This window comes from Lasiodiplodia theobromae, assembly GCF_012971845.1.
Source record: "Lasiodiplodia theobromae strain AM2As chromosome Unknown scaffold_43, whole genome shotgun sequence".
NCBI classification, from domain to species: domain Eukaryota; kingdom Fungi; phylum Ascomycota; class Dothideomycetes; order Botryosphaeriales; family Botryosphaeriaceae; genus Lasiodiplodia; species Lasiodiplodia theobromae.
In genome coordinates this window covers 288,212-303,588 of record NW_023336523.1, presented here as the reverse complement: position 1 = coordinate 303,588, position 15,377 = coordinate 288,212, and the positions used below count along the sequence as shown (strand labels likewise).

General features: G+C 54.3%; 5 protein-coding genes across 5 annotated transcripts; 2 read left to right on the top strand and 3 right to left on the bottom strand.

Moving 5' to 3' along the window:
- Positions 1 to 156: 156 nt before the first annotated feature.
- LTHEOB_11020 (Alfa-L-rhamnosidase) lies at positions 157 to 2,829 on the bottom strand (the record flags this gene model as incomplete). The annotated part of the gene is made up of 2 exons (XM_035507731.1): positions 157 to 180; positions 247 to 2,829. 2 exons carry the CDS (start codon positions 2,827 to 2,829, stop codon positions 157 to 159), a joined length of 2,607 nt encoding a protein of 868 aa, XP_035366951.1.
- A 1,402-nt stretch (positions 2,830 to 4,231) lies between these two features.
- LTHEOB_11019 (Endo-beta-glucanase) lies at positions 4,232 to 5,347 on the top strand (the record flags this gene model as incomplete). Its single annotated transcript, XM_035507729.1, has 1 exon — positions 4,232 to 5,347. The coding sequence occupies one exon, from the start codon at positions 4,232 to 4,234 to the stop codon at positions 5,345 to 5,347; it is 1,116 nt and encodes a 371-aa protein (XP_035366950.1).
- A 1,174-nt stretch (positions 5,348 to 6,521) lies between these two features.
- On the bottom strand, positions 6,522 to 8,282 carry LTHEOB_11018 (Tannase subunit; the record flags this gene model as incomplete). Its single annotated transcript, XM_035507728.1, has 1 exon — positions 6,522 to 8,282. The coding sequence occupies one exon, from the start codon at positions 8,280 to 8,282 to the stop codon at positions 6,522 to 6,524; it is 1,761 nt and encodes a 586-aa protein (XP_035366949.1).
- Positions 8,283 to 9,420: 1,138 nt separating this feature from the next.
- Positions 9,421 to 10,578, bottom strand: LTHEOB_11017 (MFS polyamine transporter; the record flags this gene model as incomplete). The annotated part of the gene is made up of 3 exons (XM_035507727.1): positions 9,421 to 9,504; positions 9,563 to 9,650; positions 9,704 to 10,578. 3 exons carry the CDS (start codon positions 10,576 to 10,578, stop codon positions 9,421 to 9,423), a joined length of 1,047 nt encoding a protein of 348 aa, XP_035366948.1.
- A 3,498-nt stretch (positions 10,579 to 14,076) lies between these two features.
- LTHEOB_11016 (uncharacterized protein) lies at positions 14,077 to 15,195 on the top strand (the record flags this gene model as incomplete). The annotated part of the gene is made up of 1 exon (XM_035507726.1): positions 14,077 to 15,195. One exon carries the CDS (start codon positions 14,077 to 14,079, stop codon positions 15,193 to 15,195), a length of 1,119 nt encoding a protein of 372 aa, XP_035366947.1.
- Between the last annotated feature and the right edge of the window lie 182 nt (positions 15,196 to 15,377).

Here is a 15,377-nt window from a genome sequence, read left to right as displayed (position 1 = left end):
TTTCTAGCCGGACTCTACATCGAGACCGGGCTTTCTCGGTACGGTTTAGACTGAACATTCGCGACCGAAAAAGACTAGGATTATCTCAAGCTCTTTAGGATACCTTAGCTGGTGATATTTCTAGGAAATGTAGTTACCCTGTTTATATACATCTATTCAGAGGATGAGGAAACATCGTTTCTATCTAGAATCGTCAGACTGGAATCTCCATTCAAATCTATGTCCGCCTGACTCAACCCGTTTTACCTCTGAACCAAGGTATACATCAGCCGTGGTGCCGGGTGGTATCTCGACTTCCAAATGCATGATTCCATCTTTAAGTTCCCATGAGACTTTAGCAAGACCAAAAGGTGTGTCTCTCGAAGCAGAGGCGCTGGTAATGCCACCACCAACCAGCGGCGCCACACGTATACGTCGGTACCCCGGCTCAGCCGGTGTGAGACCGGCCAGACCCTCTTCTAGCCAAATCGCAAAAGCACCGAGTGCATAATGATTATGCGAGTAGGAAGCGTTCCCCTTGGAGTCGTAGCCCTCCCAAGTTTCCCAAAAGGTGGTGGCGTCCTTCTCGAGAAGGCTAAGCCAGGACGGCTTCGTATCCTGCAGAAGAAGACGGAAGGCGACGTCGGCTCTACCGTGTGAGGCAAGTGTGGGGAGCAACATGACGGTGCTGAGGAAGCCGGTTCCGAGGTGGAAGCCCACGTGCTCGATGAGTTGGCAGAGGCGGGATACGGCGGCTGTTTCCTGCTCGGGCTCAAGGAGGTCGAAGGACAGGGCGCGGACGTACTCGTCTTGCGTGTCATTTCCGATGCGCATATCTTGGCCTTCTTGACGGACGAAGGCGGTGCGCCATGCGTTGCGGGTGGAGGCTGCTAGCGTCTCGTAGTACGTAGCATCATCGTCTAAACCTAATATCTTTGCAATCTTGGACAATACGCTGCTCGAATGGGCGAGGTAGGCCGTCGGAATACACGGATTTCCCACCAACGCCTGGCGAAACAAGCTCATGGCAGGACCCTCGCCGGGACGCAGCCACTCCCCCCAATCGAAACCGGTGTCGACGATGTATTTTTCACCGTCACCAACGCCGCCAAACAACCACCTGCGCCAGCTCTTCTGCGTCCGGGCTCTTTGTTCCAGTTGATCTACCCACCGTTGCATACTCGCATACTGATCCCTGAGCACCTTCAAATCTCCATAATACCGATACACCGTCCAGGGCAATAACACTGCCGCATCGCCCCAACCAGTCGCCTGCGCTGTCTTTCTCGGGAACCAGCCCATTCCACCAGAGAATTCCGATGCTTGACTCGGAACAAATGGTGGCACCGTGCCGTCGGGTAGCTGCTCGAGAGAGAGTGAGCGCAGATAGTGCCGGAAGAGGGCCTGACAGTCGAAGAACATGGTCGCGGCTGGCGCGAAGACCTGGATGTCGCCGGTCCAGCCGGAGCGCTCGCGCGTTGGGCAGTCGGTGGGTATGTCGGTGAAGTTCGAGCGGACGCTCCAGAGTAGGTTGCGGTAGATGCGTTCGATGGCTGGGTTGGAGCAGGCGAAGTGGCCAGTGCGTGGAAAGGAGGAATGGACGACTTTGCCTTGGACGTTGGCAGGGTCAACGAGATGGTCGAGACCTTGGATCTCGACGTAGCGGAAGCCGTGAATGGTGAACCATGTCTCGAACCACAATCCATCGTCGGAAAGTATCACAGAATCCTGCTGAGGTGCAAGTCGGAGGGGAGGGCAGAGATAGCTCGTGTCCAGTTCCCCGCCCTTCGTCAATACCTCGCTGTATGTCAACACTACCCGACGCCCTGCGGGCCCGTGAAGCTTGATCCTGATCCAACCGGCGAAATTTTGGCCAAAATCGACAATCTGCCTACCCGACGGCGTCTTGAATACCTGCTTCGCCAGGATGCACTCGGTACACCGCACCCTCTCCACCGACTCTGCAACCAGCCGTTGGGCCAACGGCCGCACCACTTCCACATTTTCCGCCGGCATACCTCTGATACGCATATCCACATGCTCCCCCAGCCTGGGATCCGATGCCACAATTGTCCCTTGGTCTGCCCACCACCCCTCCTTCCCTGTCCCAAACCTCAGCCTTTCCCCTCCCTCCAGCTCCATTTCAAAATGCGCCCATGCCGCCAGCCTATCACCATACCTCTCTCTGCCGTCAAACATGCCAAGGAATCCACGGAAGCGGCCATCACCGACTACAATACTGATTGAATTTGCCTCAGGCTGGAGATATCTGCCGACGTCGTAGGCCTGGTACTCGACGATCTGGTCGAAAGGGGTCCACCGGGGCACTAGCGCATCGCCGGTCACATCGTGCCCATTGATCAAGAGCCGATACCAGCCGAGCGCGCTGGCGTAGGCGCGGCCGCGATGAATCGTTTTTGCGATGGGGAGGGCGAGGGTGGCATGGAGATAGGCCGGGCTGGTGTTGCGAGACTTGTCAACCACTGGCGATATCCACTGTGCGCTCCAAAGAGAGGGATCCAGGGCAGCAGTCTCGAAGGAGGCGGGTTCGCTCCAGTCGGAAGCGGTGTTGTGCTGATCCCAGATGTGGAGGCGCCAATAGTAGCGAGTGAAGCTGGATAACGGTGCGCCAGCGTAGACGATGCCGAATTGGTCAACGTATGCAATTTTGGACGTCTTCCAGACGATGGAGTCTGCTGTAAATGTGGGAGTGGTGGCGACTTCGATGGCGTATGCGCTTTGAGCTGTGCGGAGGGAGGTGGCTGAGATCTTCCATGAGAATTCGGGTGCAGGTGAATCCACGCATAGTGGGTCTTGAAGGAGGTTCGTCCGGAGCTGGTACAGGGTCATTGGGAAGAGCCGATTGGAAGATAGTTTGTCGGTCGGGTGTGGTTGTTTTCACTTTATATACGAGACACGTGGTCACGACAACCGGCCAAGCTGTCCGTGATATTGTGGATGCATGCTACAAGGTCTGAAAGGTCGAGTTAGATACGAATGGGTGGGCTCGGGAAGTGGGCATGAAGCCGTTGCCGATTTTGCTACGCTCCTCCGAACACCTCCGAAGCTGGTCATATTATGTCCGTGCAGTTTGTCTGGCTCGGCTAGAGCTGACCTATCCCCGAGTCAGGACGAGCACTGCTGTAGAGAACGACTTCGCGTGTTCCGAGACATATGTCTACTTACTATTAAGAGCTAAATATTAGAAGTAATAAAAATTAAAAAAGTCTCCGAAAACTTCTCGTCTACCATCTACTTTCATTCGCGGGAGACTGTATAAAATTATAAGCCGTAGCTCTTTATATCTTACCTATAATTCCACGTTGTCTTATCCAAGAGATATAGGGTATCTCCCTTTAAATTTTTTCTAGGCCTGTAATATTCCAGCGAAAAGTCCATCCATAACAGGATCTGAGCTCATCTGTGTCAAAATGTACGATAGGTCAAACTTGTTGGTTGTAAAGTCTGCCTGATGTCAGAAAATTGATCCGTACTAGTGTATCGCTCCATATGCAAGGGCTGCGGAGGCACCAGGCTGCCACTTGCGCAAGCGCTTGTCATCCAGGACAATGTTACACGTGCAAGAGCTATCGATAGCCGCCGTGGAAGCGGGACTGACATCATGACAGCCACGCCGCAAACGTTGCGTGACGCCCGAACGAGCAGCCAAACGCACGTGTTAACCCAAACTGCAGATAGCTCTTTCAACCCACCCACGGTCAGCCCACGTCGGCAATACAGCGTCCCGTGCAACCGCACGCACCTTCAGTGCAGCCGCCGGCGAGATGCAGCGCATTGCTAATACCTCCTTCAGCTGCGCGCACCCACAGCCAGGCAGCCGCCCAGCAGCTCTACGGCGTCACACAGCAGCAATAATAAGAAGAGGTCAGGGCCATGTTGCTATTTTTTCCACTCTTCTCTCAAGCCAAGCCCAGCCACCGACCAGTGGACCGCTCGTTCGGATTCCCATGCCAGCCACGCACATGAAGTCTCTCAGGTCCTTTTTGGGCTGCAGGCGCGGCGTTTCACCATATCGCGACGGCGCTGCAACTTCGATTGGCTCGTGCTACAGGCGCCCTGTCTGGGATTTTCGTCGCGCATCATTGGCAATTATTCTGCCTCATGCAGGGGAAGCCGCCTTACATAGTTATTTAGAAGAAGCATGGCCGGCTGAGCTCGTGGTGTCTTATTTCAGGCCACGAGGACCCACGGTTTCGTGCGCAAGGTGTTCCAGAGTAGCAGACTGCACTCAATGCTTCCTCCAATTACTCGCCGCTTCGCGGCCCTGCTGCCCCTCTCCTTGCTGCTGGTTCCAGCACACTCGTCATCACAATTCTCCTCGCTCCTTGCCGACCTCAAGACACTGAAGTTCGAGACGACCGGCAGCAAAATCACCTACACGCGCGACGCCATCTGGGCAGGTGCGGATTTCTTCTCGCACTTTGACTTCCGCACGTCGGCAGACTACATGTCAGACTCGTCCATCGCTGCCACCGACCCGACACACGGCTTCGTCAACTACGTCGACGAGGCGACGGCACGCAACGCGAGCATCCTGGCCATAACCGATGGCGGCAACCCGCGCTGGGGCGTCGACACGGCACAAACGTACACACCCGGCAAGGACTGGGGCCGGCCGAGCGTACGCATCGAGAGCAAACAAGCCTGGACGCACGGCCTGTTCATCTTCGACATTGCCCACATGCCCGGCGCGGCCTGCGGCATCTGGCCCGCACTGTGGAGCCTGGGGTCGGGCACGTGGCCGGAAGGTGGCGAGATCGACGTGCTCGAAAACATCCACCTGGCTCAGACGAACCAGATGGTCATCCACACGGGCGACAACTGCACCATGGAAACACCGCGGCGCTCGGCGCTGGGGAGCATCGAGGGCACCTGCGCGGGCTCTGAGGGATGTCGCGTGCGTGCGTCAACGGGAAAGAGCTACGGGGATGCCTTCAATGCAAATGGCGGCGGTGTCTATGCGCTGCAGTGGACGAGTGGCGCAATCAAGATCTGGTTCTTCCCGCGCGATAAGGTGGACAGCGAAGTGGCGGTATGGAGGGACTTGGACTCGGGCGCGTTGGACATCTCGCAGTTTGGGCTGCCTCAGGCCGTGTTTGCAGGCGGCCGTGGCTGCGACGTCGATACCCACTTTGTCGAGCATCGCTTCATCTTCGATACGACCTTCTGCGGAGACTGGGCAGGTAATGCGTGGCCGTCGAAATGTCCGTCGGTCGAGGGAAAGAAGAAAAAGCAGTCGTGCGAGATCTACGTCGGCGCCCACCCGGAGGCGTTCGAGGAGGCGTACTGGGAGATTAACTCAATAGCTATTTTTAAGGAAAGCGAGGTGGTCGGGACTCCGGTTTGATGTACATTACATGGGTGGAAACGTTGCTTGCTTGGTTCCGAATCGATTCTCTGTCGTGGTGCAGCGTGATCCATTTGAAACAACATGCTGAAATTGCGGCTCAGCCGTGTGAGATGTCACATGCATGCAAGCTGCAGGGGCTGGGAGAAGAAGCAATTTGCAGGTACCTTGGGCATGGTTCAACTTTCACGCAGCGGAACAGTCAATGGGTTGGAATAAGCTCGGGTTCGGAAAAGCCACGATGACAAGTTTGATTGCGGTTGGTGTGAGATAGCGTTGGGTGGAGAAAGTGGCCGATTGGCCCGCGTCGATGCTGTGCGGTGAGATATGTATGGCCGCCGCCTCAAGTCCCGACGTTCGACGTTCGACTTTCGAGCCAAGCCGTCCACGTGTCGAGGATAGACGTCCGACCTTCGACTTGGTGTTAAGCGCTCTAGGCGACGCCTCAAAGGCTCGACGTTCAACGTTTGCTTTTATGGTTGTTGAATGATGTGTCCAGGGCCGCCCGACGTTCGATGTTCGACTTTAAAGTGAGACATGCAGATGTACCTCGAGGGTCCGACGTTTGACGTTCAAACTACGCGTGGGCCTTTCATACCTCGAGGGTTCGACTTTCAGTCATGTAGGCGATGCTATAGGGGTAGACGTTCGACGTTCAATTTTACTATGAGAGAAGTGGGTGATGCCTCGAGGGCTAGACGTTCGACGTTCAACTTTCAGGGCGTCAGCCTTGTGGGGCTGAGACAATGCTCCAAATGCGGTTAAGATCTACATTCCCGCATCATCGCTCTTTCATCTATTTAGATCTTCAAATTTTCAGTCTACTTGATGAACAGTCATCTCTGCTGTATGCTTTTTTGTTTTCCCGCTATGAGTGAAACTTGAAACAACGCCACTTATACCGCCTTATTCCGCCTGGTGGAATGGTAGACAGGCTTTAAGAGCTCGTCTCGGCTGAAGGGTTTAGGGAGCTAAGCGAGGAATGAATCGAGCGGCTCTTTCATGGACAAGCATGCTGGAATAAAACCACCATGTTATGACACCTTTCGGGAAAAATAGTTGACGGACAGAATGTATTTAAAAGAACTTGGTTTAGTAAGTTGTGCTTAAGGCCTGCCCCTTATCATACATATATCCGGCTGCAAACTCACACCACCTTGATAGCTAATCCTCACTAATACAGCGGCATCTTGTACGCATCAAATTCATACTTCCACGTGTCGATCGACTCCTGATCGTAAACACAGTCGAATGCGGTGCCGTTGCCCGACCACAGCGGACGCAGTGGCCAGCGGCAAATCTCATCGATTCCCACCGAACCCTTCAGGGTGGCGGGCGCCGCGTCCTTCTCAACCCACTCAATGACGGTCTGCAACGTCGTCTGCGGCCATCCGCCATTGGGCTGGTTGGTATTCGCGCCGCAGTGCGCCGCACCGGGCACCAGATACAGGCGGTAGAATTCGTCCAGCTTCGCAACGCTCTCGTTGTACGGCAGCTCTGGGAACATGACGCCGCGGACAGACTCGTAGTAATGGACCGACGACCCGGTCGGGATCGAGTCATCCTGCTCACCATGCACATGGATAACCTTGCCGCCGGCGGCCTGGAACGGCGACAGGTCGGGGAAGGTCGTCTGCAGCGAGTCGCCGTACTTGGCCTGGCCAAACTTCATCCAGGAGACAAGCGTGTCGTATGTCACGTTGTCGAGCGAGGACAGGGTGGACACCTCCTGCAACTCGAGGAACCGCCCGACCCACTCGCCACCCAGCGAGCTAATGCTGAGGCCCCAGGTGTTGGTCGTCGAGTCGTACGCGGTCGTAGCGTCCTCAAAGCTGGCACCCGGCTGGTACGAGATGTAGGCCCGGCGGCCAGCAGAGTCGTGCAGGCCGTCGATGATGGCTGCGGCAACGGCGACACCTTGGGCCGTGACGGTGCCGTTCTGCGCCGGCTCGGCGGCGGATGGCATCTGACGCCGCTCCAAGTCCCTGGCCTCGAGATTCCCGAAGCCCCAGCTTGAGCCTGAGGTAGCGGCGCAGGAGTATGGCGTGCCAATGGTGCTGTTGAGGTCGAAGCGCAGCTTGCAGAGGTCGGACCGGGATACGACGCCGTCCGTCTTACCGTCCAGCTTGTCGCAGGCGGCGATGGTCAGGTTCATGATCTTCTCCAGCTCGCAAGGCGGCGGGTAGTAGCCCAGCGTCTGCTCGATTACGTTTGAAGTGAGGTGGTTCACTTGCTGCTGGCCATAGCGGAAGGCGGGGGCGCCGATAGCAGCACCGTCGAACTGGTCGGCGAAGCGTTGGACCTGCGACCATCCCTCACGGCCGCCCTCGGAGCAGCCTTGGTAGTAAGAGTAGAGCTTCTCGCTCGAGGGGACTTTGAAGAAGTTGCGAGCGAACTGTTTGCCTAGCGTGGCCAGTTCGTGGTGGGCTTGGTAACCGAACATGTAGACCGACTGCCAGTTTATGGTGCCATTGGCCAGAAGGAAAACGTCGTCCCAACTGGTGGAAAACGAGCCGAACCCACCGTCGGTGATTCCGGAAACGGCTCCGACGATGATGCCGGAAGGGCTGTACTGGGACTGCGAATTGATGGCCAGACCGCCACCGCCGGTCGAGAGGTAACGGTTCTGAAACTTATCCGGAGCAGGAACAAGGTACGAGACATGGACCTTGTCATTGGAAATTCCATTGTGGGAGTAGGCGAAAGTAACGTTGCAGTAGTCTATGACGCTGGAGGGATACCAGTCAGAGCTGACGGATGAATTGGTGGTCATGGCCGTCTGGACCGAAGTCTTGTCGATGGTGATGCCTGGGTAGACATCGTCGGCCGGAAGCGCGGACTGAGCGTACGAAGTGGTACACACGTCATTGAGGGTGGCGGCCTTCACGGCGGTGAGGGCGGCGGCAGTGGTTGCGGCCCAAAGAGCGGATGGCATGGTGCCGGTTGATTCGGAAAGAACGAGAGAAACGAGAGTAGCTTTTGCGATGCTTTGGGAGCCGGTAACCAAACGCAGCCTTTCGGCCCAACCGCTCCTTTATAGTACCGTGTGATTTTCTTGCTCCATATCGTCATGGCTCTTCCAACCGATGCCGGGCCTAGTCGGCCCATTGTGTTTTGCTCCTATTGCTTCCCCTTAGTTTCGTTGCCGTCGTGAAGAGGTTTCTCTCCCGCCCGTGCCAGGAAGTGCCGTGTCGAGACCTCCGCCCTCACCTCATCCAGCTAGACCACCATTCTGCTCAGATCCGGGTTCGGAGATATAATGTCCGCAGCGAGCATCTCGCTCTGGATGAAGTGACTATTTGACGTTGTTTCAAGCTTCTCCCGAGCCTACACTGCGTTTCGCTCCCGGTCAAGTCTTTATCACCGAAGGTACCTTTAGGCCGAGAGTGGTCTTATCTCCGAGACGTTTCAATCACCGAGGTCGATGAATCCCGGACTATGAAACAACCATCGGGGTAGTGGCCATCAAGAGACGAGCGTTAGGACTTTCGGGGCGACCGTTTGACGTACAGTTGCAGGCCAAGCCCGGGCGCTACAAATATTCTCGCCTTTGTCTGGCGTGTTTCCCACCAACACCATGCTCGCCGGGTTACTACGGCGTGAAGTAGCTCTGTTTGATACACCTCATCGCTCAGTGATTAGCATTCACCAACAAATCCGCATGGAAAATACATCGTGATCAGGATTCATAGCAGTATGTGTCGTTTATCTACCATCTATACGTTCCCATGGGTATTTTCCACCAACGAGTTCTACAATTAAATATTATTCTAGTTCGTTACCTAAACCGATGTCTAACTTGTCTCCCGTCTACGCCAAATCTGATACAACGCTATACTTGGGTATTTAGACGGCGCTCTGAAGCTTTGTCTTGGTCCGTAAGTTATCCCCGTACAGGAACAGAAGCCATGGAATCGGAAGGAGCGCCAATGACAAAAAAGCAAAGACACTCCCGGCCCAATGGACTCCAAGATTCTCATACATTTGCGTTGTGAAAAGAGGAAATACGGCGCCGAAGATATATCTTAGAGTACCATTGGCCGCAAGGGCTTTGGAATCATAAGCGACGTGTCTCATGATTGGCGAGGGGACGGATACTCACCTGATGCTGCAGCACCTGCTTTGTATACTTCGACCAAGTAAGCGATCGCCGAGACCTATAGAGGACTTTTTGTCAGCAACGTCATAAAGAAATACAAAGATGAAAATACTCACGAAGAGGGAAAAGGCGCCGAAGCCGAAAGGGATGCCGCTCGCCACCAATGCAGCCCAGTGGCCGCCGGCATGAGCTTCCCACGCATACCTGTTCACCGCCAGTCAGCTCACCAGCTACTGTATCACACTACCTTGACTCACCAGAACAAACCCACAGGCAACAAAAGACTGCCTACCATGGCCGAGTATAGCCGATGTTTCGGACTGGGCTGTGTTCCCTGGGCCCTAGCCTCCGCAGCCGCGCGCGCATATAGCGTCTTGTCAGACACGGCGAACAGGACGGTAGCGAGGAGGTAGCCGATGATGACGGCGATAAAGCTCAGGCCGACCTCACGGATGTTGAAGCCGTAATAGCGCGGCAGGACGTAAGACGCGCTGGAGAAGTAGCTGAAGATCATGGCATAGGCGAAGGCCGTGTACAGCGTCAGCGACGCGACAATGATCTCGGTGAACAGCATGCGCGTCGGACGCGCAATGGCGGTGCGGAGGATGCGCACGGAACTGCCGAGGCTGATACGCTGTTGTGCCTTCTCGGACGATGGCTTCACGACCGACGTCTCGCTCATCAGGACCACGCCCACCATGGCTGGTGCACCAATCAACAGTACCAGCCACTGCGTCCAGCGCCAATCGTTGTCTCGGTCATGCAGCGTATAGGCGCTGGCTATGGGTGCCAGCGTCGGCCCCAAGAACGGTCCCAGGATGAACAAGATACTCGCGGGGCCCTGGGCGGGGTCCCCATCCCACACATCGGCCAGTGTGCCAGCGCCAATAGCAACACCGGCAGACCCGAAGAAGCCTGCCAGAAAGCGGCATGCGAGCAATGTGGCCAGATTTTGCGCAGCGCTAGCACCGCCCGTGAAGGCGAGGAGGAGCGCGACAGAGGTGATGTAGATGGGCCGCCGTCCGAGCATTTCGGAGAGTGGCGCCGTGAAGAGCGGGCCGAAGGCGAGGCCGAGCGCATAGAGCGTGAGCGGAAGGGTGGCGACGGTGCGGCTGATGGAGAACTTGAGCATCAGGATGGGCGTGGCAGGAACGGTGGCCGACGTCGAGAAGACACTGGGAGGGTGTATTAGTGGATTGTGCATCCGGGGTATCACATTTCTTGGGAACTGCTTGCATAGCGAATGCTAAAAGACCCGGCACGAGCGTGTGCATTATCTTCTTGCGCATGCTCCAGTTCTTTGGGTTGCGTTTGTCAACTTGAACGGCGCCATCGCCGCCCTCTTCACTGATGGAGCTCGGTGCTGAGCTATCTTCCGGATGGTCGCCCATTGCAGAATTACGCACAATGGTTTCGATCGTGCTTGGCGGCAGCTCCTGGGATGAGGCTCCTGCTGCGATCGGCCGGGACGGGTGCCGCAGAAGAGATCTCGGCAGATCCAACCCCCCTGCTTTATACAAATGCTTTCCTGCATAGAATACGGATGTAAGCACTTATTCTCTTCTTCTAGAGCTGAAGTTGTTCCGTCGGCAGTTCCAGTCCGGATGATTACTCAACTTTCCATTGCGGCCGAACGGCGGTCATGACCCACCACCATCGTCAGAAATTCGCACATGTGTTCAAGCAGATCGGGAACAGGCATGAGTCTATTGTCCAATAAGCTTTGTCGCTTGATTTCAGATCCTTCTCGAGGCGTTCGGGATTGGAATGGTATGCAGCGAAAAGCGCCAAGAAGTACGTTTTTGCAAAGTCGACACCAACACATGTCAAAGCACAGCAGACAGAACCATGCCTCGGCTGTGGAAAGAATTCCAACTGCTGGTGATGCAATCCAGCAGCCCGCAACGTACGTAGCTTCGCTGTAACGAGACCCTCTTGGTTACGATAAGGAGATTCTCGGCGTGATTATTCCTCCGATCAAGAGAAGTGGCGTGTTATCACTACACGACATCACACGTAGCCCGCCACGGCTTCAATGATTATTATAGTAACAGTCCCAAGCTCCTAAGGCTTTCTGTTGAGATTCCTAAACAGTCTATCCGTACTCGAGTACTTACACCCTCCGTCAACCAGCTCCATTTCTACACAACGCGAGCTGCGATTTCAATGTCCTATAAGATTAGAAAATTATTTATGGCTGTTCAAATGAAAAACTAAATATCTCTTCCTCCCGGACATAAGATTCCCATAAAAATGCTCGGCCGAGGGTATGCTGCGTGCTGTTCGTAGCGCGCTTCAGCGGTCAGTAGTTTGTCGTGTTTTCTGTAAGTGGCTAGCTGGTTTGCGAGTCGAAAGCCGCATACGGAAGATCAGTGACAACTGCGCCACCTTCCCCAGTCCCTGCCGTGGAAGGTGGCGCAGTCGTTGCCATCGCCCAATGCGATGGAAACAGTTGGGTTCAACTGCTTCAAATGTTCGTTTATTATGTTATTGGCGAGGTAGAGCTGTGAAACTTCAATATATTTTAAGCTGAAGGCGGCCTGAAACCTATCACAGACCTTCCACTGGAAGCTACAGGCCTATCAATGCTCGCAACGATGCCATCCATGAGAAGCGAGACTGTCCCCTTCAACGCGTGTTCAGCTACAATAGTCTGCAACCCCACTATAAAGTTAAAACCGTCGTCATGCCCGAAAACGAACGTCTTTCCCTTGCTACTTTCAAACCTCGACATGCCATACCCGCCAAACACTAAACTTGCCGTTACGCCCGTATATATGTACCGAGTACCTGCCGTATACCAAAAGCCTAGCCTAGGAATAATACCGGTATCCTTTAGGCTTGTCAGGTAGCTCGGCTGAGGAGTGTTAAAAGCGGAAAAGTTAGTGGGTCTGGTAGCGAGCGGGACGATGCTGAGGAAGAACTGTTTCCGAGCGATAACTGCAAGTAGCTGTCCGTCAAGTGTTAGTCCGCCGCTGTTTTGCACCGTCATCCCGATTGTGTCGTAGCCGTACCGGGCGCTCACGTTAATGTCGTACTAGTTGTCCAGGTGAAGCTCAAACAGACTGATGCTTTGCCATGTTGTGCTGCCGTTTATCGCGACGCCCGAGCTGTCGTGGCTGTTGAAAGGGAATGCGCCACGAAGTGAACCGCAGTTTGATGGGGCGGTTATGTTATCGGGGCTATCCGCGGCGCAGCATTCTGTCAAAAGGGCCACGGTGTTGACACCATTCGTGGATAAAAGGATATGAAAATTCTGAGCCGGTGTGCTAGCGCGTAGACCAAAGGTTGACCATGGCCCATCGTTGCCATGAAATTCTTGGGAAGGCGGAAAAACGTGGGGGCTTGGAGCCGACGTATCGCTTGCCATTACTACAAAGTAGATCTAGGCTTGGGCGTTATTACAGTCATTGCTAGACAGTCCGTTCAGACTAATGCGATACCATACCCAATGGTCTCCAGTAGAAGACATTTAGATGACCTACCTTCAGCTTCTAATACCACTAAAGTAACGTCACAGAGGGCGCTATCGACTAAGTATTTACCCCGAATCGAATCTCAATTACATGTATAGAGAGTCTCGTATTAGGAAAAAGAAAAAAACAGACGTATTCCTCGGGACGACGAAATAACATATAGGCGCCGTAAAGACACTTCGGATATAAAAAAAGTCTAGATAGTTAACTCTATAGACTATTTAAATTCCCCTTCGGAGGATGCCTGAGGGAAAGTTACTCTATTCTTTTTATTTGCCTCTTAAACTTTGTATAATCTTAATTAGAGAATATACTTGAATACATAGCTGGGTAACAGATATTTATAAGGCGCAGAATGTTATTCTGCTATCTAACACTTCTTTTTGCGGATCGCTTAGTACAAATAATGAAGGCTGTGTGGCGGTGAAAAGTCCAACAAAGTCCACGATGACTTGGTGATCTGCACCAGGATCTGCGCACTGACAACATACGACGCGGAGTTCTGAACCTCTCGACTCGTGCGTTATTTTTGAAGCGCTCGCCTCCGCTTCCGATAGAGTGGCTGTGCTGCTTGGCGGATTCGAATATCGCTCACCGGTGCAGTTGCGGTATCAGCGTTGGTTGGTATCCACTCGCCACCTTCCTCATCTACTTTACTCGCGCCGGACTCGAACCACTCTTTCTTCTTTTCGGTTGAAATGAAGAACCTACGCTTCTAATCCTTCTCCGATCTCATGTGGTACATCCTGTAATTTTGAGCTTCATTCGACCACAGCTAAGGACGTATGCCGTGTCGTGCTCACCTCCCAAACGCGCAATGAAAATCAGGGTCGTGCTGAATGTCGACCCCAACCTGCATGATTGGAGAGGTTCTGCCGCCGCCAAGCTGTTCCTAGCGGACGGCCACGTATGAGAGTGGGGCCTCAACCTTATGCGCGCCAATCGCTCATGTATATCCCGGCCCCCACGAAGCGCTACAAGCAGACAACGAGGCCGAAAAACAGAAGCAAATCCATTGAGGTAAACGCTCGCACAGATCCGAGCGCACGGAATAAAAAGTTGGCTTGTTCTCGAATTTTCCTTTTCATTTCGAACCGCATCTCCTGCCGGCCAGGTATCCCAGCGACCTCCACCACGCAAATCACCCCACAGCAATGGAGAAGCCAAAGGCCCACAGCTTCGGGCCGCCGTTCATCCCGAAGCACTCGCTCTTCCACGGCCTGCACAAGCCCACAACCAACAACACCCTCTGCCTCGCCTCGACCTCCAAAAAGCTCCCCGACCGGCTGCCGGGCCACCCGCAAACGCGCCTACTGCACAGTGATCTGGCCGCCTTCCTCAAACGCGACTTGGAGACGCCCAAGCTCGACCGCTTTTACCACTGGCTCTGGATGGTCGCAGCGGCGGCGACGCGCGATCGACCAATCAACACGCTGACGCACCAGCAGGTGCGCGGGCGTGATGTTACCGTCTCACAGAACCCGGAGCTGCACTGCGTGTGGCACGACAAGCGCATCTTCCTCAAGCCCATCCCGGCATACCTGCTGTCGTACGAGTTCTGGGATGCCGTCTTCACCGAGGAGTGGTGTGCGACTGAAGAGGGGAGGCTGGTGGTGAGCAGCACGCTGGGTTTCATGCGGAGTTACTCGTACCTCGTGCAGCACCCGTCCGACTTTGCAATCGCGACGTCGAAGGGGTTGATTCCGGAGAATGTGGGTGTGGGGCCGGCTGACGCGCGCGAGGAAAAGGACGGAGAGAAGGAGAAGGACAAAGAGCCGGCGAAGATCACGTTTGAGGACTTCATTGCCTTCATTGATTGGTTCAACAACACTAAAGTGGGAGACGACCAGGTCTCGTTGCGGTATCACTATGGTGACCTCCGCCTCAGCAGGCTCAACTTTTGGGCCAAGTTCGTGCTCCGCGACTTCAACTTCGAGAAAGCCTACGGCAACTACGACGCCTACTTCTCACGCTTCTACGGCCCGCTTCTGTTCACCTTCGGTTGTATTAACCTTATTATGGGCGCTATCAATCTGGGAATAAACACGGAGAAAGGAGGGTGGAAGAGCGCGAGTTGGAAGCACTTGTACGACGTGGGGAACGTCTTCGCCATCATTATTCTTGTGTTCATCTGCCTTGTCATCCTGACATTGGTTGGACTGTTCACTTTCATGGCCATGAAGGAGGCCGTGTATGCCGTGAAGGAGCATCGGAAGAAGCTGGAAAGGGCGCTTGGGTTGCTTGACGAGGAGAAGGGCGCCAAGAGCCATTGAGATGATGTATGTAGTTTTGTATGACTTCTGTAGGTTTCTCTTCCGTGTCATTTGTCATGTATGATGAATCGAGCTTTAAGTGGGTATAGAGCTCTTTTGCTTCTGTATTCTTTCTCTGTTCAATTTACGGTCGCAAAATTGAACACTTGAAATGCATCTATTTAAGCTATTTCACAAATCCG